General features: G+C 32.1%; 1 protein-coding gene across 1 annotated transcript in view; it reads left to right on the forward strand.

The window, feature by feature from the left end:
- Positions 1 to 22,828: 22,828 nt before the first annotated feature.
- Positions 22,829 to 27,243, forward strand: part of LOC120070881 (transcriptional corepressor LEUNIG-like) — an 8,242-nt gene continuing 3,827 nt past the window's right edge. The window contains exons 1-9 of the mRNA XM_090311023.1: positions 22,829 to 23,005; positions 23,939 to 24,036; positions 24,129 to 24,238; positions 24,456 to 24,668; positions 24,740 to 24,816; positions 24,925 to 25,000; positions 25,093 to 25,156; positions 25,304 to 25,353; positions 26,306 to 26,665. Of these exons, the coding sequence (XP_090167149.1) occupies positions 22,971 to 23,005; positions 23,939 to 24,036; positions 24,129 to 24,238; positions 24,456 to 24,668; positions 24,740 to 24,816; positions 24,925 to 25,000; positions 25,093 to 25,156; positions 25,304 to 25,353; positions 26,306 to 26,665 (1,083 nt within the window). The 5' untranslated portion in view covers positions 22,829 to 22,970. The remainder of the gene's footprint in view (positions 23,006 to 23,938; positions 24,037 to 24,128; positions 24,239 to 24,455; positions 24,669 to 24,739; positions 24,817 to 24,924; positions 25,001 to 25,092; positions 25,157 to 25,303; positions 25,354 to 26,305; positions 26,666 to 27,243) is intronic.

Consider the following 27,243-nt stretch of genomic DNA (forward strand, 5'->3'; position numbering starts at 1 on the left):
GAGGAGGTGTCGGGCAAAGAAGATGTTGAATGCTTATAAAAGGGGGCGAATGCCTCACTTCGACCCACACATCAGTTAAGTACTTGAAAACCACAAAGAAAGGGAAAAATAAGAGATACTCAGAGAAGGGAAAGTAGTGCTCGGTTGGAGGTGCAAGCAAAGGCGCAAAGGGAGCAGGGTCGTACGGGCAGACGCATACGCTAACTTCAAACAAGAAGTTTTTTCAAACTACTTGTGCAAATCAGGTGATTTTTTAACCAAAAGTTTCTAGATTAAGTGTAGTTTCAGTGTGAGGGCTCAACGCAATTCTAACTTTAAGGCTGTCAAATTCAAGGAAACCCATGAGATGCTCACCAGTGAGGAGACAGTCGGGCCAGGAGGAATAAACTTGAGACTCTAAACTTTTTCCAAGGAATTTCGAGGCGAAACTTTAAGATATTATAGTTAAGACATTTTCACACATTTTTTAAGAGGGAAATGTCTTGAGATAAGGCCAAAAGCATTATTAATCTAAGCTTAAAATTAAACCTGAAATAGGGTCTAACGGTGGAACAAGGGAAACCAGGTGAACTGCAAAGAAAGTTCTCAACAAATCACTGTGAGTGGTTTCTTCCTTTATTCTTTTAAACATATTGTGAATTAATATGTTGTAGGTTATGCTATGAGATATGTATGACGTTGGGATAGTTAGAAGGTCTAGGGATCTAGAACCTGAGCCCATAATGGATCCTTACAGGATGGTCAGGGGACCGAGGAGTCTAGTGCCTGAGCCTGTGGGACAGAGAAACCTTGAAATGGGATGGTCAAAGGGCCGACAAACCTAGCTTCTGAGCCCATGAAAGGGAGAACTATGTGCACATAGATTGATATTTTAGTTATGATATGTTAACCATCTACCGTGTGTGTAGGTGGGTTTGTGAAAGCTTCATGATATAGTGGGGGTTCGCCTGAAAACCTCGTGATAATGTTTCTGGAAGACTTGTATTTATTTTACCTCACTAAGCTTTGTAAAGCTCATGGTTTGTCTCTATGTTTATCTTGCAGGTAGCTGACGAGTCCAGGTTGCGATGTTGGTTAAGATCTGCCACAAATTTAGAAATTGTACTAAATGAGATTGGATGTCGGGATAGGGTTTTTCATGTAAATGTAACTTGAGTTTGTAAATTAGTTTCTAATAAAAGCATGTAATACTTTCCCCTGCTATTATAAGTAAGGTTATTAAAAGAAACTAGTAGGTTAAACAAAGTAGCATCAGTTAAGATCATGCCTCACCTCGGGCTCAGGAGTGCGGGCTTGGGGCGGGGTGCGACAATTAACATTTAATTTATTGAAATTAAACGAAATTGGAGAGTTTATAATATTTTATTGATTCAAATATTAATTACATGAATAGAATTCATATCTAAAATTAGGTGTGTGATTAATTTAATATTTGATATTAAATAAATTAATTAATTAAAAAGCAAATTAATTTTTAATTTTAAATTCAATTTAAGAAATTCAATTTTGGTGTTTTAGATTTATTTAATTATGAATTAATTAAATCAAATTTTAGTTAATTTAAGAATTAATTGAAATTTGAATTAAGAATTGAAAATTGAAAATTTGAAAAATTGGTTTTAGTAGGTTTTTCCCACATTAAACCAAGTAGGTGGTGTTTCCTCCATATTCAATCCACCTAGCCACTTAAATTTGTAATTTAGAGATGGCATGAATGAGATTCATCAGTGCTTGCATGTTGGAAGTGGATAAAACTCCTGAATTTTATGAATCGAGAGAGATTTTGATGACAAAAAATAGTTTCTACAAAACATCTTCTTCTTCCTCTCAAAATCCAGAAATTCCCTTCACTAATTCACTCAATTTGGAGTTCCATCACTCAAATTCAAGGCTGAGAATAGTAGATAAGATCTCTTGGTGGTTCACTGTCAAATTGAAGCTGAAATCGTGTGAAGGAACAGCTTGGAATTGGAAGAATGCATCAAAAGTATGTACATTTGAAACCCTCTTCAGTTTTCCTGTTGAAGCATGCTTTTAGAACTCAAATTAAATATAATTAGAGTGCTTATTGATTCTGTTTGCTTCTGTTGCATCTTAGTATATCCTATCAGGAACAACTTGAAAGGGCGTAGGAAAATGATCATTAGGATGAATCTTCATTTCCAATTCCATTATAACCTACATTTTTCATCAAATAGGTAAATTAAAAGTCAACACAATACAACACATTGAGTTAGAATATCTACACAAAAAAAAAAAGAAAAAAATCTAATGTAAGTTACGGTTTTTTTTCCCGGCCCCATACCCCGTCAGGCCCAAGACCAAGCCAAAAAACAATAGCTAGCTTTGAAGATTGCCCAGTCCCACTCCTTCTCAGTCCCGAGTCACCCAATCCCACCCTCTAATATTATTGATTTTTGGCCCGGCCCCATACTTGGTTGGGCCCGGGACCAGGCCAAAAAAAAGTAGCTAGCTATGAAGACTGCCCAATCCAACCCTTTTCTACCTCATCTCGCCCCGTCCCGTCCGTTATACCTATGAATGATTACCATCTAAAAGTGTGGGTTTTCTTGACTAAATTTAGAATTAATTAATTTAATTAATATATGAAAATCAAATTTAGAATTTAGAGTATTATATTAAAATTTAAATTGTAATATCTGAATTTGACTATTCCAGTTTCATAAATTAAGTAATTATTTTTTGAAATATAAAGTGATTTTCTAGAAAAGAATATATATATATATATATATAATTTTTAATTTAGTTTAATAAATTAATTTTTTTATATATATACACACATTTATTTGCAATTAAAACTATTAACTCATTAATAAATTATATGTAGATAATTAATTATCATTATGGTTAATATTTAATGAGATTATTTTTTTAATAATTGTTATTAGATTATCACTGATTAATTAATTATAATTCATTAATTTTAATCACAAAAAGTTATATACATTTTCTCAAACTAATTTTTATTGTTTTATTAATTGATAAATCATAATTATATAAAGTCATCAAATTGTTGTTGGGGTTGATGCCTTAAATCTCGTAAGGTCCTGTAGTTTGTAAACGCATATATGAACAAACGCTTGTGATGTAATAATATGAGATATTTTCTTCACTCCTGTCTATGAAATATGAGATATTTTAGTTGCATTTACCACAAATCAATAAACTAAGATACCTAGTTGTCGTTGTAACTTAAGCATGTATGTAGAGACATACAAGTGGATCAGGCCTTGATAACCTAAATGGTCTGTAGTATATGGATAAAGGAGGGAAACCTTATCTTGGTGACACTACAGATATGACCCGCTTTGTAGATGTTACAAGTGTTGTAAAGTGCTACAGATAGTCTGATCCTGATTATTCATGTGGAGACATACGAGCAGGGGTGTCCTATACAAAGAAGTTTGTATAAGACCGGACCACGAAGTGTTTAGTCTCGTTATATAATGTCGTTCATGATAGAGACTTTCATTTCATTAGGATGACCATAGGTAATATGACCTTAATCCTGAGTGAGTTGGGAACTCTTGCCTATAAGGGCGGTTCTTTTATTTGCATGGGTGTGAGTGGCCAGATTGCCGACTCAAACCTACCACTTTGGGAATTCGTCTGATTGGGGAGCTGGGAACTCAGCTACACAAGATGGAATTCACTTCTTCCCCAAAGTAAAGGTAAGTAGATAGATTGCTCCCTTAAAGGCTGGTTCCGGGACTTGAACGATGTGGCGCCACACACCTTCTCATGGTCCCAAAGGTGTCCACTCATAATAGGATTATGATGTATTGTTCATTAGAGAGATCAGTGGTACTTAAGAAGTTAGATGTAACTACAAAGACAAAAAGATAATGACCTAACTGTACTTACGAGCTATCTGTGAAGGGTTATCGTAATGTTGACTAGTTATATCCAATAAACATAAAAATATATCTGTAGTGAGAAGAGTGCAGCTATCGGTCTTTAGTGGAGTGTCTGATAATTAACGGATGGTGGATCTCGTAATTAAAGAGTTTAGTCAGCTATTCACGTACTGTTAGAGCTTCAAGTTACAAGTCCATAAGGTCCCTTGGTAGCTCAATGGATTCAAGTAGAGAATCAGTTTTTGGGTTAGTTTGAAGTGTTCAAATTAACAAGAGGGAGTTTGATTATATATGATATAATTAAACTGATTCAATTATATGTGATATAATTGATATGATACATGAGATACATTAATTGGAGGATTTTGATATAAATGTGATTTATATTAAGTAAAGGAGAAAATGACTATGGTTTAAATGTTACATATGATGTGATATTAAAATTATAGGTTATAAATATAATATGATAAGTTAGTTATTATATTTATTTATAATTAAAACAATTATATGATAATTGTGGGTGGTTTCTCCTTTAACCGTACGTGAAAGTGTGAGGTTATGTTCAATTTTCATAACTGAAGGATAAAATGAAAAATGTTTTCATTTTGAAAGATATCACTTCATTAAGAGCATTACTAATCATTTAGCTGACTAGAGACTACACGATAGCCTTCTAAGCGAGAGCCTAAACAATCGTGTAAAGCGTTTTTTACTAAACGATCGTGTAGACGATTCAATGTGTTTTACTAAGCGATCGCGTGCCAAGCAAGGTTCAAAACAATCGTGTAAACGATCAAGCCTGTTTTACTAAACGATCGTGTACTTTCGAGTTTTACTAAACGATCAAGCATCTCAGTCTATGCGATTGACATTACATTCTCCCACTTGCTTGATCGTATAGTTCGATCGTTGTTTCCTCCATCCCTCTACCAAATCCAACGGAGCCCTCACCTCCTGGATTTTCACTCCGAGAATACCAAAGTTACCAAGTGGTGGTGTCTAAGGGGTTGTTTATTCGTGGAGAAGATTGTTCGCGATCTAAGCAATAGCAAGAGATTGGGTAGGCGTTCTAAGCGACAGCGAGAGGTTGTTGTTCCAGTCTTCACGAGAGCGAGAGATTAATAGAAGAAAGTTCTTCAAAGGTATGTCTCTCATTCCTTTTGTATTTATTTACTAAATCATGTTGTAATTTTTTAGAAAATGCATAATTGTTTTGTATGTTTTTGAATACCTTTAATTCTGTCACAACGGGCTTGGAAAGATCTTGCTTCCGCTCATGGGTTCTCTTATATAAAAGTTCCTTCAATTGTTCCATCAAACTATGTAATCATGTAACTTTAATTAGAAATTATCCATTTTACAAATACTTGTAAGTAATAACTTAGTTAATATTATTATTTGATAATTAAATAATTAATTTTGTTCAAAACTTTTCGTTGAATTTATTGTTTATCAACTAATCTTTTAAAATTTTATAGAGATGTCATGATTGATTATATAAATTAAATACAAGTACATTTTTTCCCACAAAAATTTTGATAACATTCTCATGCATAATTGAATATAGTCATTCTTGATTCTCAACAATTTCATTCCCATATTTTTTGAATTGATGTGTTTTGCTTCTTTTACCATCTAAAGTTTTCATTTCCAAGAAAAAGACTTAGAAAATTATGGTCATAAGCAATAGTAGTACACAACAAAACTATGGTCAAGGTAATTATTCTTACTTAGATTATGATGGTCCTTCAAGACTTGACAATAATAATTTCTGGCCTAACTTTTTACCGGATAGTTATTATCTATTTGAAGGAGGAAAATCATCGACCAATGAGATGTATCCACCAATAAGGTCTATATGTTGGCCAAACGAGTCCGATCATTTTCATTTAAGTAACCATCTTCAACATTTTCAATATAGGAAGACCTAGAGCAATACTGTAGTTTTTACCAGAATTATCAAGATTCTGGATTAAATGCTCTAAGGTCATATTTTTGTATTTTTGACCTCTTTGTGAAAAACAAGTTTTTTTACCCCCTTATGATGAAAATGATGTAAGCATGGAAATTTTGGTTGTATAATTACTCTTATGCTCCTTATTAAACTCCCACTTTTAAGTTTCAACAACCAACCTACCAAATTAATTCACCAAAAATTCTCCACCACAAAAAATTGACTCATAAAAAATTAATTCACAAAAGATTCTCCACATTACAATACTAAAAATTCTCCAACAAAATTTATTTTTTTTACAACCACACAAAAATATCTCTTCACCAAATTATCTCCAGAACGAAGTCTTTCGTCAAGTCCAAAACTTGTATTTGACAAAGTTGTAATTTTGTACACTCCATAAGAAGGTATGTATTTTCATTTTGTATATATACAATAGTTGGATAATTTTTTTCATGTTAGAATTCATTTGCTTGTATTTATGCTTGCTTGCTTGATTGTTTCTTTTTTTTTTTTTTTTCTAATGCCATAAAGCCCCTGCATTCGAAATTTTTTTTTTAAAAAAAATGAAACGAAAGTCAAAAAAATAATTTTTTTAAGATACCCGGTCGGGTTTCACCGGGTACAAAAATAATTGTTGAAATAAGGTTAAAAAAGATTGCGATAAATAATCTTTTAAGATACTCGATCGAGTTTCACTGGGTACAAAGGAAATTGGTTGAAATCACCGGTTGGGCTTCACCGGGTACGAAAGAAATTAGTTGAAATCACCCAACCATGAAGGAAATCGGATTCTGAGATTTTCACGAGTAGCAGAACATTCCAAATTACAATCATGAATGAACATATATTTACAGTCGACTTCAAACAAGTGGTTATACAATTCATACAGAGAAATTACAGCATGAAAAACAACAATGCACAGAAAGCAACTCTACGCACATATGAAGATGCGTCTCCACGCTCCGTTGCGCGACCGCTCGAAAAATCAGTAACCTCGAACGCTCGATCTACACGACCGTAATACTCTTCGCGCTCGTCCTCAACGATCTCCTCCGCAACAACGAACGGCCTCCACAACACCACGAATGGCCTCCAGAAAATCTCGACGGTGTTGAGTTGAGTCTGACACCACCAACAAGACGACCTTGGTATTCTTGGTGTGAGAATCCAGAGGGTGGGCTCTGTTCGGACTTGGTAAGAAACAGATGAAGGAGGAAACAACGATCGCGTATACGAATGGGCAAGTGGTAGGTGGCAGAGACATATCATATAGGTCGATGCCCAATCGTTTAGATAAAGCTATGTGATCGTCTAGCAAAAGCTATGCGATCGTTTAGTCTATCGTTTAGCTCGGTCTGTCGCCTATAGACACTACACGATCGTTTACCTTGGGCCAGTGATCGTCTAGCAAAACTATGCCATTGTTTAGTAAATATTGCACGATTGTTTAGCTCTACTCTGCACGATCGTTTAGCTTTCCCAACCGTCGTTTAGTAAATCCGAATTTACTTTACGACTTCGTGAGTTTCTTTTACGCGGAGAGAAAACTCAAAACTTTTTCAATCATTTGTAAAAACTTCTTTTTAAAATAGGAAAACCATTTTTCTTTTAAACTCACAGTTACCATGATTCAATAACCACCCACTACTTTGGTTATTTAAAATAAAAAGAATTAATTATCCAATAATTAATATTATTATAAACATAAATGATAACCAACTTATTATACTATATCTATAACCTATTGTTTTAATATTTCATCTCAAGAAACATATAAACCATAGTTCTTTTTCTATTCCATGGTACTTAATGTAAATCTCAGTTACATCAATCCTCCATTAGATGTATCTCATACATCAAACCGATTATATCATATATAATCATATCAATTTGAACATTTTAAATCAATACCAAGAACTGATCCTCAACTGAATCCATTGAGCTACCAAGGGGACCTCATGGACCTGTAGCTCGAAGCTCCAACGGTATGTGAATAACTGACTAAACTTTTTAGTCACGGGATCCACCATCCTTTAACTGCCAGGTACTCCACTAAAGATCGACAGTTGAACTCTTCTTACCATAGATATATTATGTGTCCATCTTAACCAATCAGTAGTGCGACAACCCTTCATAGATCACTCGTAAGTACGGTTGGGCCAATAACCGTTATGCCTCTGTAGTTACATCTGTCTCCTTAAGTACCAATGATCCCTCTAATGAACATAAGTCATAGTCCTACTATGACCGAGTCTTCTCTTTCAAAGATAAGTTGTGACCACTATGTTCAATCCCCGGAATCAGTCCTTAAAGGAGCAATCTCTCTACTTATCCCTGCTTTAGGAATGGAGTGAATTCCATCTTGTGGAATGAGTTCCTAGCTCCCAAATCAGACAAGTCCCTAAAAAGGTAGGCATGTTAAATTGGCAATCTGGCCGCTCTCACCCATACAAATCAAAGGACCGCCCTCAAAAGCAGGAGTTTCCAAAACACTCAGGATTGAGGTCGTGTTACCTATGGTCGTTTAGGTGAGATGTAAGTCTCTAGTATCAACGGCGTTATATACAGAGTCTAGTCATCTCGTGGTCTAGGTCTTATACAAACTCTTTGTATAGGACACCCCCACTTGCACGTCTCTACATAAATGGTCAAGATCTACCATCCGTAGTAGTTTACAACACTTTTAAACCTCTACAAAGTGGATCGTATCTGTAGTGTCACCAGGATTAGGTATCCCACCTTAATCCTTATACTACATACCTACTTAGGTTATCACTTAAGGCATGATCCATATGAGTAAATACCAGAATTAAATAACACTTATTTTATTCATTGAACAATGTGTATCTTTACAAAACAATAAGACTCCGGGAGAATTAGATCACTAATCCCAACAGACCAGACGTCACTTGGACTTCACTGGGTATGGGATAGGAATTGGGCTGGGAAAATGGCCTGGTCTGGGACCCGGTAGAGGTAACTTTAAACCCGACCGGGCGTAAATGGAGTATATGTTTACTACTTTTTGGCCTAATGTTGTACCTAGCTGGGTAGACGACCGGGTAATTTTTTTATTTTTATTTTTCTAATTGTGTTGGAGTTAGTTTTTTCTTAATTTTAGGGATGACTTTTCCTATATGGGAACAACACTTTTCCTATATTAGGATGAATCTTCATTTCCAATTCCATTATAACCTACATTTTTCATCAAATAGATAAATTGAAAGTCAACACAATACAACACATTGATTCAGAATATCCACACAAAAAAAAAGTGTAATGAAAGTTACTATTTTTTGGCTCGACCCTATACCCGGTTGGGCCCAGAACCGGGCCAAAAAAATAGTAGCTAGCTTTGAATATTACCCGATCCCGCCCCTTCTAAGTCCGAGTCATCCAATCCCACCCTTTAATGTTATTGATTTTTGGCCTAGCCTCATACCCGACCGGGCCAAAAAACAATAGCTAGCTATGAAGACTACTCAATCCCGCCCCTTCCCACCCCATTTTGTCTCATCCCGCCCGTTATTATTTTTTGGCTCGACCTTATACCTGGTCGGGCTCAGGACCGAGCCAAAAAACAGTAACGTCCCCTCCCCTTCTTTCGCATGGTCCCACCCTATCTTGCCTGGTCTCGCCCCCTTCTCGATTTCACCCCACTTCCACCCCCTTCCCGGTCCCCTCCCCTTCACGATCCCAAATCCCGCATCCATCCAAAACCCTGCCTGGCTGCTCTCTCGGTCAAGATCTAAAGGACCCTGGTCGGGCTTCATCGAATTAGAGTGGTCTCGAAATTAGAAAGATCGGAGTTTAAAGCAAAAAAAAAATGGTTTATAATATACAAATCAACTCATATACTATCTATAAGCTTCAAAATCATTCTAAAAAGCAACGATTTTTAACAAAAAAATCCAAAAAAATAATGAAACCCCATGAAAGCAAATCCTATAAACTTGTAAAAAAAAATCAATTTTTTAAAATCAAATGAGCTCAAACAAGATCATAACTCATTATTATAACAAAATAAAGTATAAAGATACACAAAAGCATGAAATCAAGAACAATGTCAAGAAATCGAAAACTAAAACCCCCTAAAATGTGCAAAAATACTTACTTAATGAAGGTGAACTTGAAGATGATGTTGTGTTGATGAAGATGAATAAAAAATTTGAAAAAAAAAACTGAAAGAATGTGAGGAATTTTGAAAGGAATTTGAAGGGTTAAACAAGAAAACAGAGGGATTGTTGGGTTTCCAAAGTTTTGTGTCTTTTCCTACTTATGGTAAATTTTGAGGGGTCAAAAATATGTTCTTTTTAAAATGGGTCTTTTTTTCAAAGAAAACCTCCAGTTGGTCATTTTTGTCCGTTTTCCTTTTATAATAAATAATTTATAACTATTTTGTATGCAAACATTTCATGTCCTTTAATTTTGCAATTAATTGTCAATATTTGATATTATTTTGTAATTATTTTTCTATTTCTTTTTAAAATTTTTGCTCTCACATCGATATTGTACCTCTAAATATTGTCTTATTTTATAGAAATGATGATTAAAAATGGTCAAATATAGTCTAATTAGGTCATAATCAAAGTTTCATTAACTAATTATAACAATTTTCATCAATTTCTATAAAGTTTCTCGAAATTTCCATCAAATTGGTATTTCCATCGATATTTCCATAAAATCGAGACCTCAATATTTTCATCAGCATCAATATTTCAAGCTCTGGTTCCACCTCCAAATTTCTTCCTTAGTTATCTACTTTTTACCAATATTTTCAAAAACCAAGACAAAATTTGAAAACTAAAAAAATATTTTTTAAAAACTTTTTTTTTAAAAAAAAAAATTAACTAAGAATTCAATCATTGTATTATGCAAATCAATGTAAGAAATAAAGAGAAAATATGCTTAATTTTAATGAAAAAACAAAATAAAAAATGAATGGTTACGACAATTTCGTTTATATGGAAAGACGGTAAAAATTATTATTTTCATGCATTCATTCGTTTATATGGAAAGACATTATTTAAAAAGTAATGTTTTCATGCATCCATTTTTGTTTATATGGAAAGATATTAAATAAAAACTATTGTTTTCATGCATTAATTTTCGATTATATGGAAAGACATTAAATAAAAATTATTATTTTCATGCATACATTTTCGTTTATATGGAAAGACCTTAAATAAAAACTATTGTTTCATGCATTAATTTTAGTTTATCTGGAAAGACATTGAGGGTGTGTTTGATATGTGATAAAAATAGAGAGTTGAGTTGAGTTGAATTGGTAATTATTATATGGAGAGTTATATTATCTGGGGAATTAAATTGTCTGTGTTTGTTATGCAGAGTTGAGTTAAATTGGTAATTATTATCTGTGTTTGTTGTGCAGAGTTGAATTGAGTTGGTAATTATTGTCTATGTTTGTTGTGCAGAGTTGAGTTAGAGAATCTGATGCAGTTTTTTATGAATGAGATTAGTTCTATTTGTTTTTTATTTCATTCTTTTGTTTTTTTTTTTTTTTTTGTTTTATGTTTTGCTATTGTTGATTAATTTTCAAATATACATGTATTTTCTCAAATCATTTATGACATAAACTGGATAATCTCAATTTTTTTTCTCAATTTGTAGAACATAATAGATTATTTTTCATATATTCTTTTCAAAAACTGTAATAATTCTAATTCTCTTCAATCGGTAAAACATATCAACAAAATATATTTCATATTGTTGCTCAATTAATTGGTATATTGTATATTGTATGTATATATATTGAAGGTATATATATTTCATATTGAATGTTTGTATGTATATATATCCAAAAAAAAATTCACAAAATATATGTTCTTTTCGATACTTATTGTCACACCCCGCTCCAAACCACATTTTTAGCCTAGAGAAAGGCGTGACTACAGCAGTTACCAACCCTTGGGCTGACACTTACTGCCTAATAACTCTTGCGGAATAACTCTGATACCAATTATAATTCATATGCAACGGAACGTCTTTAAGCCCACAATTTATTAACTTAAATAAAAATTATTGTTTGTATCCATTCATTTTGTGCAGCATAAATAGAATCACTTCAAAGGATTCTTATAAATATTCCACAAGTAGACATTTGGAATTTGGGAAATGATATGAAAATAAGGGTAGGAATTGATAAGGGATACACATTCCCTTATTTAGTATAAATTTTGAAGTCTTTTAAGTACAAGAAATTGAGAATAATTTATTTTCATGCCTCCCTCATACCATGGGTTTTCTTGATTAAATTTAGAATTAATTAATTAATTTAATTAATATATGAAAATCAAATTTAGAATTTAGAATATTATATTAAAATTAAATTGTAATACCTGAATTTGACTACTCCAGTTTCATACATTAATTAATTATTTTTTAAAATATAAAGTGATTTTCTAAAAAAGAATATATATATATATATATATATATATATAAATTAATTTTGTTACATATAAACATACTTATTTGCAATTAAAACTATTAACTCATTAATAAATTATATGTAGCTAATTAATTATCATTATGGTTAATATTTTACGAGATTATTTTTTAATAATTATTATTAGGTTATCATTAATTAATTATAATTCATTAATTTGTAATCATAAAAATGTTATATACATTTTCTCAAACTAATTTTGATTGTTTTATTAATTGATAAATCATAATTATATTAAATCATCAAATTGTTCCATCAAACTTGTTGGATCAACCTTAGAGGGGTGAATAGGGTTTAATTAAACTTTTTTTCTAAATTAATCCAATTAAACTAATTAATATACTTTTTATAAATAATAAGAAAACTCAATTTATACAACAAATAAGATGACAAAAATGTGATAATTTAATTCTATCAAATTTTAGCAAATAAATAAGAACAAACTAAAACATACAATAAATTGCTTAAATTAATTGCAAAAATAAAAAGGAAAGAGTTAGAGAAGAAGACACCGTAATTTTTATAGTGGTTCGGTCAAACTCGATCTACTCCACTCCCAAGCGCCTCTAAGGAATTTGAATAAAATCTTTCCGACTCTTTCCACGAATTAGACCTCAAACGGTTGCACCACCGCTCCTTTTACGGGTTCAAGAGCAAACCCGATCCTTTCCACGGTTTAGGATCAAACCGTTACAAATGTTGGAATTTTTGAAGAACACAATACAACTCTCACTACAGTGGATTTACAAGTTTAAGCACTCAACAAGTTTATCCTCACAATACAATAACACTCTCTCAAGAATAAGATGAAAAGAAAAAAAAAATTGGGAACTTAGAGAGAGCAACAATGAACTTTTGAGTTTTGGAGAATTATGAAATGTAAAATTTGTCTTTTTAAAATTTGGAGAGGAAGATGGTTTATATAGAGATGGAAAAATTTTTAGAAACCACAATTAATTTGGACCTTTGGATTTTAGAAAAGAAAAATCAATGGTGGAGATTTTAAACTAAACTAGTCGTTAGATACAAACAAAATATAATATTAAATTCATTTTCTTTTTAAAATTAATCCAAAAAATAAAAAACATACCATATGTCAAAAACTAGCCGTTAGACACAAACATAAAATAATATTAAATTTATTTTCCTTTTAATTCATTTTATTTTTAAATTTATTCTCTTTAAAGTCAATCCAAAAATAAAAAACATATCATGTGTAAAAAAACTAGCCGTTAGACACAAACATAAAATAATATTAAATTTATTTTCCTTTTAAATTTCTTTTTAATTTCAATTTTTTTATTTTAAATCAATCCAGAAATCAAAAGTCCATCTTATGTTAATCTGTTAATGATCCACCATTCAACCAATATGCTGCCACATGTCTACATGCAAATGATCTGGTTATGTCCACCACGGTATTTTCTCTATAAACTTGTTTCGGTCATATCGTCTTTGTTTAGCTCCGATTTGAGTGATTTAAGAGGTGTTGGAATCGTTGTTCCGAGCTCTATGCTATGGACATATTAAAACACTAAGATTTTCAGTAATTAAAAATTGAGTTTGTTATCATCAAAACATTGATTGATTAATTAATTAAAATTAATTAATTTGAGATTAAGGGCCAAAAAGCCAACAATCTCCGATGATGACAAACCATTCAAGAAAAATAGCTTGAAATACATGTAAACCATATGTAGCACATAATAAAATTCAACATATCACCATAAAGTCATTATTGAAATTTACTAAAAAATATAAATTCTCCCCCTAATTAATACAATCAAAATCATCCCTAATTAATACAATCAAAATCATAAAAAATTTATAGTATATTTTTCTTAAACTTCTCCCCCTTTGGAATCATCAAAAAGAATAATTAAGAAAAATTTAGAACTACATAAATGTTTCCCTTAAAAACATGAACATAAATTTAGCACAAATCCCCCTAAGAATATTTACATAATGTTTTCCATATCTCCCCCTATCAAAATGCTTTCTAAAAGATTTAACAAGTAAAATTATAAAATCAAGAGGCATCACAACGAATAATACCGAGCTTAAGCCTATTTTTGCAAAAGTTTTCTTCATTCAAAGGCTTAGTAAAAATATCCGCTAATTGATTATTAGAGCCTATAAATTCAAGAGTAATATTATCATTTTTCACATGCTCTCTAATAAAGTGATGTCTAATATCAATATGCTTAATCCTAGAATGATGTATAGGATTTTTAGTCAAATTAATAGTACTAGTATTATCACAAAATATAGGCACATTATCAAACTTTAATTCAAAATCACAAAGAGTTTGTTTCATCCAAAGAATTTGAGCACAACAACTAGCAACTGCAATATATTCCGCTTCGGTAGTGGATAAGGCAAACGAATTTTACTTTTTACTAAACCAAGAAACTAAGGAACTACCAAGAAATTGACAAGTCCCACTAGTACTCTTACGGTCAAGTAAACTACTCGCAAAATCCGCATCGGAATATCCTACCAAATTAAATTCAACATTTCTAGGATACCATAAGCCTAAATCAATAGTATCAAGCAAATATTTAAAAATTCTTTTAACGGCATGTAAATGTGATTTCATAGGACAAGATTGAAATCTAGCAGAAAGACATACACTAAACATAATATCGGGTCTACTAGCGGTTAAATAAAGTAAAGATCCAATCATACCTCTATCCACACACTTACCTTTTTCATCCTTGTCAAGCTTAGTGGATGTGCTCATAGGAGTTTTTGCAATTTTACCTACATTGAATTTGAACCTTTTGAGCAAATCCTTTGAGCAAATCCCTTGTGTATTTTTCTTGACTTATGAAAATACCATCCTTGAGTTGTTTGATTTGGAGTCCAAGGAAGAAGCTAAGTTCTCCCATCATACTCATCTCAAATTCACTATGCATACACTTAGAAAATTCTCCACACAAAGATGGATTAGTAGAACAAAAAATAATATCATCCACATATATTTGTACTAAAAGCATATCATTTTCTTTAGTTTTAATAAAAAGAGTAGTACCAATTTTACCCATTTTAAATCCATTCTCAAGCAATAAATTACTAAGTCTATCATACCAAGCTCTTGGAGTTTATTTTAAGCCTTAAAGAGCCTTTTTCAACTTATAGACATGATTATGAAAATCAAAACTTTCAAACCCCGGAGGTTGTTCTACATAAACTTCCTCCATGATATAACCATTTAAAAATGTACTTTTCACATCCATTTGATACAAAATGAAATTCTTATAAGAAGCAAAAGCAAACAGCTTCTAATCTAGCAACGGGTGCAAAATTTTTTCATAATCTATTCCTTCCTCTTCACAATAACCTTGAGCTACAAGTCTAGCTTTATTTCTAATGATATTTCCATTTTCATCCATTTTATTTCTAAAGACCCATTTAGTTCCAATTATAGAAGCATGAGAGGGTCTAGGGACTAACTCCCAAACTTTATTCCTTTCAAATTGATTTAATTCTTCTTGCATAGCTAAAATCTAAAATTCATCATTTTCGGCATCTTTAAAAAAATTTGGTTCAATTTGAGAAATAAAAGCAAGATTATTAAACATAGTAAGAGAGGAACGATTTTTAACACCTTGTTCGGGATCACCAAGAATTAATTCTTTGGGATGGGAAGGAGCATACCTCAACTCTTTAAACATGGATGAAGAACCAACTTCGTTCTTTTCAATTAAGCTCACCTCTTGCTTACTTAAAACAATTTTCTTGCCTTTGTCACTAACAAGTAAATCTCCAAAATTTTCTTCTAAAACATCACTATAAATAGGCTCATTAGAAATAACATTGCAAGATTCATCAAATACTACATGCATAGATTTCTCAATTACTAAACTTCTTTTATTGAAAACTCTATAAGCTTTACTAGTAGAGGAATAGCCAAGGAAAATACCAACATCCGTCTTAGAATCAAAATTTTCAAGTTTTTCTTTGTTATTCAAAATAAAACATTTGCAATCAAAAACTTTGAAATACCCAATATTTGGAATTTTGTTATGCCAAAATTTATAAGGAGTTTTATCCAAAGAAGATCTAATTAAAACTCTATTTAAAACATAACAAGCGATGTTAACGGCTTCTGCCCAGAAGTATGTAGGTAAACCATACTCATGCAACATTGATCTAGCAAATTCTTGCAAAGTGTGATTTTTTCTTTCAACTACACCGTTTTGTTGAGGAGTTCTTGGAGCGGAGAAATTATGAGAAAAACCATTTTCTTCACAAAAGTTTCAAAAGCATTGCTATCAAATTCTCCTCCATGATCACTCCTAATTTTAGAAATCAAAAAATCCTTTTTTATTTTGAACTCTTTTTACAAAACTAGAAAAGCTTTTCAAAGCATCATCCTGATGTTTTAGCATCAAAACCCAAGTAAATCTTGAAAAATCATCAACTATCACAAAGGCATAGTAGTTCCCTCCAAAATTAGCAATTCTAGAAGGGCCAAATAAGTCCATGTGTAATAGTTGAAGGGGTCTAGTTGTAGAGATTACATTTTTAGATTTGAAAGAGAACTTAGTTTGCTTACCTATTTGACAAGCATCACAAACTTTGTCTTTTTCAAATTTAAATTTGGGAAGACCTCTAACCAAAGAATTCTTGGAAATATTTGAAATTAAGTGCATGCTAGCATGCCCTAGTCTTCTATGTCATAACCAAAAATCATTATGCAAAGCCGATAAACATTTATCATTAATAGGACAATCATTCAAATCAATAATATAAACATTTTCATCTCTATTTCCAACAAATATAACTTTTCTATCACTAGCATTTTCAATGATGCAATTTTTTTTATCAAACACAACTCTAAAGTCTTTATCACACAATTGACTAATACTAAGTAAATCGTGCTTCAAACCATCAACCAAAAGTACATTTTTAATTAAAATAGAAGATTCATTACCTATACTACCTTTACCAATTATTTTACCTTTCTTGTTATCACCAAAGGTTACAAGACCTCCATCCTTTTTGGAGAGAGAGACAAACTTGGATGGGTCTCCCATCATGTGCCTCGAGCAACCACTATCCAAGTACCACTTGTTTTTCTTAGAGGCTTTCAAACAAACCTACAAACCCAAATATTCAAGTTTGATTCTTTGGTACCCACACTTGTTTGGGTCCTAGATGGTTAGCATTGACAAACGTGGGAATCCATTTCATTTTAGCATAGATATTTAAGGCATTGGATTTAGACAAGTAACAAGAATAAGTTGTATGTACAAACTTGCCACATGAGAAACAAACAACATTATGCAAAGATTTATCTCTTACAACAAATTTATGCACTCTACTTTTCTTGGAGAAATTATTCTTTGGAGCATTGTGAAACTTTGCCCTTTGAGAAAAATTTCTTCTTGGAGAAGTAGTATGAGCATATTTCAATTTAAAACACTTAGGTCTAATATGGCCTTCAACACCACAATAATGACATATAGGCACAAAGTTAGATTTAACATGCTTAGACACAACCTTAGGCATATTAAGCTTAGACATATTATGAGATGCTTTAACAAAGATAGTTTTAGAACTTGAAGGAGTAGAACATTCATCAATATAGCCTAAACCTCTTTTATCACCAAAAGGCTTGTCTACTTCAATTATCTTGTCTAATCTTTGAGCACCTATTATCAACTCTTTAATAGATTCTTTAGCCTTATCAAGTTCTTGCAAAACACTAAATTCCTTTTCTTTGAGTAATTTAATCAAATTATCTTTTTCACAACTATCATGCTCAAGAAATTTAACTTTGTCAAGCAAGACATTTTTCTCATCGCAATCAAAAGCATGCTTGTCACAAGAGATATTCATTTCATCAATATGCATAGCATCATGCTCATTCTCTTTTAAGTAAGCAATTTCTTCAAGTAAAGATTTATTTTTATTAGATAAAACATTGTATTTCTTTTTAAGCACAACATACTTAGAACTAAGCTTTTCTAAATCATTTTGCATATTTTCAAAAGTTTCATACAATTCATTATAAGAAAGAGGTTCTAGAGTTACCTCATCATTTTGTTCATCCTCTTTGTCACTATGAGCCATGAAGCAAAAATTGGCCACTTCTTCATTATCACTCCCACTTTCGCTTTCATCGCTATCATCCCAAGTAGCTTTCATTGCTTTCTTCTTGAATTTCTTGGATGATTTGAGAAAAGGACAATCGGTTCTAATATGACCCGGCTTCTTGCATTCATAGCATATTACCTCATCCTTTTTCCTCTTTTGACTTTTTGACTCTTTTTGGTTGGAGAGATGCTTCTTGAATTGCTTCTTTCTCTTGATGAAGTTCTTATACTTACGTGAAAGATAGGCAACATCATCTTCATCAAGGTCATTTTCATCTTGGGAGTCAACTTCTAAAGAGATGGTCTTTAAAGCTATACTCTTTTCTTTCTTTTTCTTCCCATCCTCCATGTTTTTCTTGATCTTTATCTCATGCGTCAACAACGAGCCCATGAGTTCATCAATGGAGAGAGATTTGAGATCCTTTGCCTCTTGAATGGCGGTGACTACTTGGGATGATAGCGATGAAAGCGAAAGTGGGAGCCCTAAACAATTTAGGCAAATACCACAATAGCTTGAGAAGATAAAGAAGCTATTCAGGGCCAAAAATACCATTTGTCCCAAGTCCTTTGAAAGTGAATGAGTTCATCAATGGAGAGAGATTCATTTTCAATTGCTTAGGCAAATACCACAATAGCTTCTTTATCTTCTCAAGATTTGAGTACTTTTTCCCAAGTCCTTCTAAAGCATTGACAATGTTAATAAATCTAATGAACATATCGGAAATAGCTTCATTTTCATCAATTTTAAACATTTCATATTGATGAACTAACATGTCAATCTTTGTTTCTTTTACTTGACTAGTTCCTTCATGAGTAATTTCCAATTTATCCCATATCTCTTTAGCGGTTTTGCAAATAGACACTCTATTATATTCAACTTCATTCAAAGCACAAAATAAGCAATTAATAGCTTTGGCATTTAAAGATCATGTTTTCTTTTCATTTATTGATCATTCCTCCTTAGGTTTTATAGTGCTAACACCATCAACATCTTTTGTTGAAATTTTAAAACCTTCCTCAACAATATCCAATAAATCATAATCAATAGAAAGCAAGAAAAATCTCATTCTATTTTTTCAATAACTATAATTAGTACCATTAAACAAATGAGGCTTTGTAATAGATTGACTATCGGTAAAAGGGATAAAACCTAAAGTTGTCATAGCTCAAAAATAATTAAGTTTATCAAGAAATAAATATTTCAAGAAGAACAAACCACTCTGATACCAATTGTTGGATTAATATGGAAACCCTAGAGGGGGTGAATAGGGTTTAATTAAACTTTTTTTTCTAAATTAACCCAATTAAACTAATTGATACACTTTTTATAAATAATAAGAAAAATTCAATTTATGAAACAAATAAGATGACAAAAATGTGGTAATTTAATTATATCAAATTTTAGTAAATAAATAAGAACAAACTAAAACATACAATATATTGCTTAAATTAATTGCAAAAATAAAAAAGGAAAGAGTTAGAGAAGAAGACACCGTAATTTTTATAGTGGTTTGGTCAAACTCGATCTACTCCACTCCCCAAGCGCCTCTTGGGAATTTGAATAAAATCTTTCCGACTCTTTCCACGAATTAGACCTCAAACGGTTGCACCACCGCTCCTTTTACGGGTTCAAGAGCAAACCTGATCCTTTCCACGGTTTAGGATCAAACCGTTACAAATGTTGGAATTTTTGAAGAACACAATACAACTCTCACTAGAGTGGATTTACAAGTTTAAGCACTCAACAAGTTTATCCTCACAATACAATAACACTCTCTCAAGAATAAGATGAAAAGAAAAAAAAAATTGGGAACTTAGAGAGAGCAACAATGGAACTTTTGAGTTTTGGAGGATTATGAAATGTAAAATTTGTTAGTTTAAAATTTGGAGAGGAAGATGGTTTATATAGAGATGGAAAAATTTTTAGAAACCACAATTAATTTGGACCATTGGATTTTGGAAAAGAAAAATCAATGGTGGAGATTTTAAACTAAACTAGTCGTTAGATACAAACAAAATATAATATTAAATTTCTTTTCTTTTGAAATTCATTTTCTTTTTAAAATTAATCCAAAAAATAAAAAAAACATACATGTGTCAAAAACTAGCCGTTAGACACAAACATAAAATAATATTAAATTCATTTTCTTTTAATTCATTTTCTTTTTAAATTCATTCTCTTTAAAGTCAATCCAAAAATATATACCATGTGTAAAAAAAACTAGCCGTTAGACACAAACATAAAATAATATTAAATTTATTTTCCTTTTAAATTTCTTTTAAATTTCAATTTTTTTTATTTTAAATCAATCCAAAAATCAAAAGTGATATGTTAATCTCTTAATGATCCACCATTCGTTGCCACATGTCTACATGCAAATGGTCTGGTTATGTCACGTCATCCACCACGTTATTTTTTCTATAGACTTGTTTCGGTCATATCGTCTTCGTTTTAGCTCCGATTTGAAGTGATTCAAAGGTGTTGGAATCGTTGTTCCTCTACGCTATGGACATATTAAAATACTAAGATTTGCAGTAATTAAAAATTGAGTTTGTTATCATCAAAACATTGATTAATTAATTAATTAAAATTAATTAATTTGAGATTAAGGGCCAAAAAGCCAACAAAACTATGTAATCATGTAACTTTAGTTATAAATTATCCATTTTACAAATACTTGTAAGTAATAACTTACTTAGTTAATATTATTATTTGATAATGAAATAATTAATTTTACTCAAAACTTTTAATTGAATTTATTGTTTATCAAAAAATCTATTAAAACTTTATAGAAGTGTCATGATTAATTTTATAAATTACATACAAGTATAATTACACTATTTAAGCATGAATGGACGATGGACGACAACGACACACGTGTGGGGAAATATCTTTTACTCCTACTCTTATCACTTTTACAAAACCACTACAAGCCCCTAGAAGTGGTCTTATATACCCTCTAACCACTCTTTAATTCTCCAATGTGGGACAAGTAAAAAATGCAACTCCCCTACTCCCCTATAATTGTAGGGGAGTTAATTGATTAAAATTAAAATAGCTTATTTAATTTGATTAAATCAAATAATAATTTATTTATTATTTTATTTAATTAATCAAATATAACATATTTAACTAAATATATATTTAAATCATATTCAAATATAATTTTCTCTCATGACCTAAAGTTTTTATAGCAATTTCATTTACATTAACCTTTAACCTATAATTTTAATATGAATCTCATCCATATTATTTAGCTTATAGTTTTAACATGAATCTCATTCATATTATTTAATCTCTCATATTATATAGTTTAATTTTGAATATAAAGTCATCAGACTTCTTATTCTGCTAGTCTACCTTAGCCTCGGCTTGGCCTCAGATCTGCTCTCTTGGCCTCGTCCCCTGAAGGACAAGGCTTTGTTTTGTCAATACACCTCTTTGATACGTTTCCGACATTCTCTACATTGCTTCAACTAGTTGTCACCACTCCGTAGTTTGTTTTGACCTCCCTTTAAAAGGGCTTTTCCTTCCTTTTGGGAACTATTGTTCCTCATCTAAGTTATCTTCAAATAATTTCAGGATTTGTCCCAAATCGCTCTCCATGCCGTTAATCTTCTTTTTTAGAGCCACAATTTTCTCCTCTTCCTCTGCCTTTGGTGGTTGAAGCAGAAACAGGCTTTGAATAGGCTAATTATTTTTTAATTGGCTGACAGTTCTTCGGAACAACCTTTCTTGGTAAGAATCCTTCTTCTCTTAATTATTCGATAACGCATGTTTTCCACAAACGACGCCAAATGATAAAATCGAATTCACTTGCTATCATGTGCTGCCAATGGTAAATTTGTAATTTAGTGAAGAAATTATCTACAAAATAATCAAGGATAAGATATCCCATTATCTAAATTACAAAATTGGTCAATAGCCTCTCTATTTAGCAATTTAACATATTTCTTTAAATTATCAATTTAAAAAAAGTTTGAAAAAAAATCGTGTTTTATTAAAATCTTCTAGAAGCACATAAGCATACATAAAACTCAATCAATCAAATTTCTAATTAAAGTTCAAACTAAAACTTTCCCATTTTACATTTTAAAAAAATATTCTTTTTTTTTCTATAAAGAAGTTAAACCTAAATAGACTCGATAATTAAAATGGCAGGATCAAATATGTAGTTTCACATAAATAAAATTGGCCCACCATGGAAGTGAAGAAACTTAGGCAGCAAGCTATAATATAGGCACACTAATAACAAGCCGCTTTTCGTGTCAAAAAAAAAAAAGAAAAAAAGAAAAGAAAAGAAAAAGAAGCCATTTTCATGGAGCAATTATGCGTGTCAATGGGCTTAGCGCAGCAGCAGCGCAATGGTGAAATGAATGAGGGATGGAAGAAAGAGGAATCCGACTAAAACCCATTTTTCAATTGTTTATATTCCTTCAAAAAGCGCTTTCCAAACCCCTTTTCTCGAAACCCAAGAGAGATTTTCTGAGTATTATTATTTGTCGACTGGAACTCTTGCTCGAGGACTTCTCTTGTTCCTGCTGGAGCAAATAATACTGTAATCATGTCCCAAGCTATGTTAGACGATGTTCATAAAATGCAAGTACAATGCACCTGAGTTCTACTGTTGCAGTACCATATTCCATGTTTTTTATTTTCTTTGATTTGTTCTTTTGTCTTTGTGCTTCGTTGAATCTTTATGAGCTTCATTCAAGAGTATAAACTTTTGATTTTATATGGTGGGGTTTGTTTTCTACTGATTCAGATGTCGTATTATGGCTTCCTCTGGCTCTGCCCTGTATTAGACCAAGGAACTCGTTTTGCACCCATTTTGAATATTTATTTGTTGGCCTTTTGAAAAGGGCATTTCGCCCATTCTATTTTGTTTTTTGTTTTTTTCCCTTTCTTTGTGGAGATGGGTTTCGAATCTACTCAATAATGGCTGACCATTTGTTGGCTGCCTCTTGAACACTCGATTCCACCTGGTATTGTTCTGTTCTTGAAGTCTGTGCTCTCATCGCTTTTGAGGGATAACCTTTTTGGTTGGTTTGTTTGCTTGTTGAGTTGGTGGGTACTTTGGAGCTCTAAGGTTCCTAGGCATCAGAGGACTAAACGACTTGTAACAGTACTCGAGACTTTTCATCTTGCTGTTTGACATGAAGTTTCTGTTTCTTTTCTGTGAACGTGTAGAAATATTAATTTGGAACTATAGTATTATATATTTATATGTTATTGGCAGTCGACCAGTGAATGAGTTCTTATGATGAGAGACAAATAACAGTGATGCATATCTTAAAATGATTAAACATAAGAGGTGAGGAATTTGAACAACAGTTTGTTGTTTCAGTAAACGAGAGTATAGAATATATTATTGCTGAAACTGATAAGACTCTTTCGTTCAACCTGTCAGTTTTATTTTTTTATTTAATCTCATACTTCTGCCGGGAGAGTTTTTTTTTTTTTTTTTTTTTTTTTTTTTGCAATGTGTTCTTTTAATCTTTCCGGGGTTTATTCTTATTCTTTTGGATATAGGCTGGATGCTTATATCTATGATTACCTCTTGAAGAGAAAACTATATGCTTCTGCAAGGTCTTTTCTGGCTGAAGGAAAAGTTTTTATGAATCCAGTGGGTACGAATCACTGTAATTTAAACTCAATGTATCTACTGACTTCCATATATCCCTAGATTAATTTGCCATCTCTTTTGAATTCCATTATGTAGCTTTTGATGAGCCGCGTGGTTTCCTTTTGGAATGGTGGTCTGTGTTCTGGGATTTATTTATTGCCCGCATAAATCCGGATCACTCAGAAGCTGCGGCATCTTACATCAAGGTTCATTTTCTATTGAGATTTTAGCTGAATGAATTCCCCTCCGAGTATTCCACGTAGAGGAAGAATACTGCATTAGACAAAATAATAGAACTAAGTTGTTATGATGTCAAATCCCTTATAAAATGCTTCGTTCATATCTTGATCTGTGATAAATGGCATGATATATGATATTGGATAAGTATTTCATGAAATTTTGATTTTATTTTGGATATGATAGTCTCAGATGATGAAGAATGGAAATTTGCAGCTACAGCAACAATATTTTTTACAGAAGACTCAGCAGAGTACTACTCCAACTGCTAACAGGTTGGTTTCGAACAATTCACTCAATATACAGAATTCTTCAGTTGCAAATAAAATAGCTGCAAAAATGTATGAGAATTATACACTCCCTATTCAAAGAGATACACTGGCCAATGTTCTCCCAAAGGTATTCTCGAAGATCTCAATGTAATTTAATTTTCGCATTTTTCCTTGGTATTTAAGTAAATATTCTTGCAGAAAAGATTCCTCAAGCATGTAAGCCACCCTCCAGCCTCAATATTTGGAGCAGCTGCCATGAATGCTCAGCTTCTAAGGTGTCTCTTGTCACATTTTGGGTCCTGTTATGTTTGTTTTATTCTTACATGTATACTTACTACTTTTAAATGTTTCATGTTTATTGTACTTGAACATTGGATTTCTAGCCAGAGCCAAACACCTGGGAACAGTTCAACAAGCATTGATACTCAATATCGGAGTCAACAGCTTCCAGGGTCCAAAGTAATTATCACTAAACAATGAAAATATGTTGTTTCCTCTTTTTCTCATATTCTCAGATGTAACATTTTATTATGTCACCTGTGTTGAAACAGAAATTGAAAGGTGAGATGAAGTCAACTATGAACTCCAGAGTTAGCACGGCGGAAGGAATTGCTGGTATTCTTTTTTTGAACTATATACATATAGGAAATTTCTTAGTTGGTTGATACATTCCTTCATCTCAAACAACAACCAACCCCACCCCCCCACCACCACCACCACAAGGATTCCTTAATTCATTATGATGCTTTCTTGGTTCTTCAGGATCAAACCAGGGTACTAGTCATTTGCCTTTTAATGGAGGACCTTCAACTGTACGTATTCAAACTCTATGCTCGTGAATTAGATGCATTCTCCTTGTACCGATTGTTGTATTCCTTGCTTTTAGAACTTGAAGAACCTTATTCAGTAAGCATGATGTTCCATTTCAAAACCTATTGGCAAGACAAAAAGTAATCAATGTATTTTATAATGAGTGTGAGGTTTCTCTATTTCTTTAATGTGGAATCCTAAATCTCCCCCCTAAAGATGGTGCCTCTTTGAGTTCTCCATTCTTGAATCGGATCCCACTTCTTTCTTTGGACTGAATATACTTATTTGAACTTCATGGGTTCTGATACCATAATAGATAAACATGAAGTTCTATTTCAAATTCAATTGATAATGAGAGGAGTAACCCATGTATCATATAAAGAATGTGAGGTCTCTCCATTTTTTCAATGTGGGATCCTCGACAAACTTGTATAAATGTTTATCAGAGAATGTAAGTTAGGAAAAAATCAGCATTCATGTATTTTCTCAAGAAGAATATTTGATTTAGAGTTGTCAGTGTAAGTTGCATAAAGAGGCATGTATTTAGTCCCTCAGATGAAGATGAGGCTATAAGGAATAAATCTCTTTTAGTCGAAACCCATATTGTGACTAGCATTTGCTACTGCCAGATAAACCAATTTAAAAATTGGATCCATACGAGCTATGGCCCTCAGCTGCTCAAATACAAAATCAACTTGTTCATTTATGTTATTTCATAGATCTGGGAAATCTTGCTGACCACTTGGTAGGGATCTCGTCTTAAGTCTTTGACAAGTATGCAAGAGAAATGCATAAAGGAAAAGAGAAAAATGATATTTTTCCTTTTTTCCAAAAAGTTAAATAACAGTCAGTTTTTTAGTGGTAGTGATTCCTGCGGAATATTCAAGAAATAAGTGTTCATAAATTAATATGATTGTGATTTATGTCCTTTCTGATTAATTTTACCGCCTGTAGGGATTGAATCCTCTAAGCTTGGGGCAACTGCAGCAACCCAAGTCATTCATCCAATTACTTCATACTTCCAATAGATCTCAGCTGGAGCATCCATTTATGTTTCAGGCAGCTCAAAGCTTGGGAGTACCTTCTGCCAATGCGGCATTTATAAGACCGGTAGTGCCTTTAAGTCAAAATCTGAATACAGGGAAGGATAGCCAATTATGTTCTATTGATGTGTCTGATGTTGATTCAATGGCATCAGTTTGTCATCCTGCTTTGGCACATGTAAGTGCTGATATGCTGATCAAGATATCTATCTTTTTTTGTTTGATTAAACTAAGTTTCATACATCTTAGTCCCAATACTTTCAAATTTAATCTCCATACTTTTAATAAATCTTAAAATTAGTCCTAATTGTCAACCTTGTTAAATTTTGAATAAGTTTCCAAAATTTACGAGGGAAAGACTAGTAGGGTCTTTACTTTTCTTTTTTGGAGAAGTTAATTATAAACTAATATGAGGGACTAATTTTAAGATTTATTGAAAGTACAACTCAATTTGGACATTTTAAAGTACAAAAAATCAAGTTTCAAATTACAGAGACTAAAATGATATTTTACCCCTTGTCTTTTCAATGTGATTGGAGTAGAATCTTCCTTCTCATGTTTTATTTTTTATTTTTCTATTTCTTGGAAGCATGCGGTGTTTTTAATGCTCTTTTTGATGTGTTTTCAGTGTTCAGTTTTTTAACTGATAATCACGAGTTCTTGAATTGTTAATTAACATTTTGATGATATTTACAATAACCTAAGCAAAGCTTCAGAACTCAAACGAATTTTTTCGGTCATTGTTTCTTTAACTTGGCTACTAAGATTAGAAAATTGCTTTTGGAACTATGAATTTTCTAGCAATCAGGCTTGGGCCTCCCTTATGTGTTTATCAAGTGTTTCTTCTTT

Source organism: Benincasa hispida, chromosome 2, assembly GCF_027475165.1.
Source record: "Benincasa hispida cultivar pf3 chromosome 2, pf3_genome.v1.1, whole genome shotgun sequence".
NCBI lineage: Eukaryota > Viridiplantae > Streptophyta > Magnoliopsida > Cucurbitales > Cucurbitaceae > Benincasa > Benincasa hispida.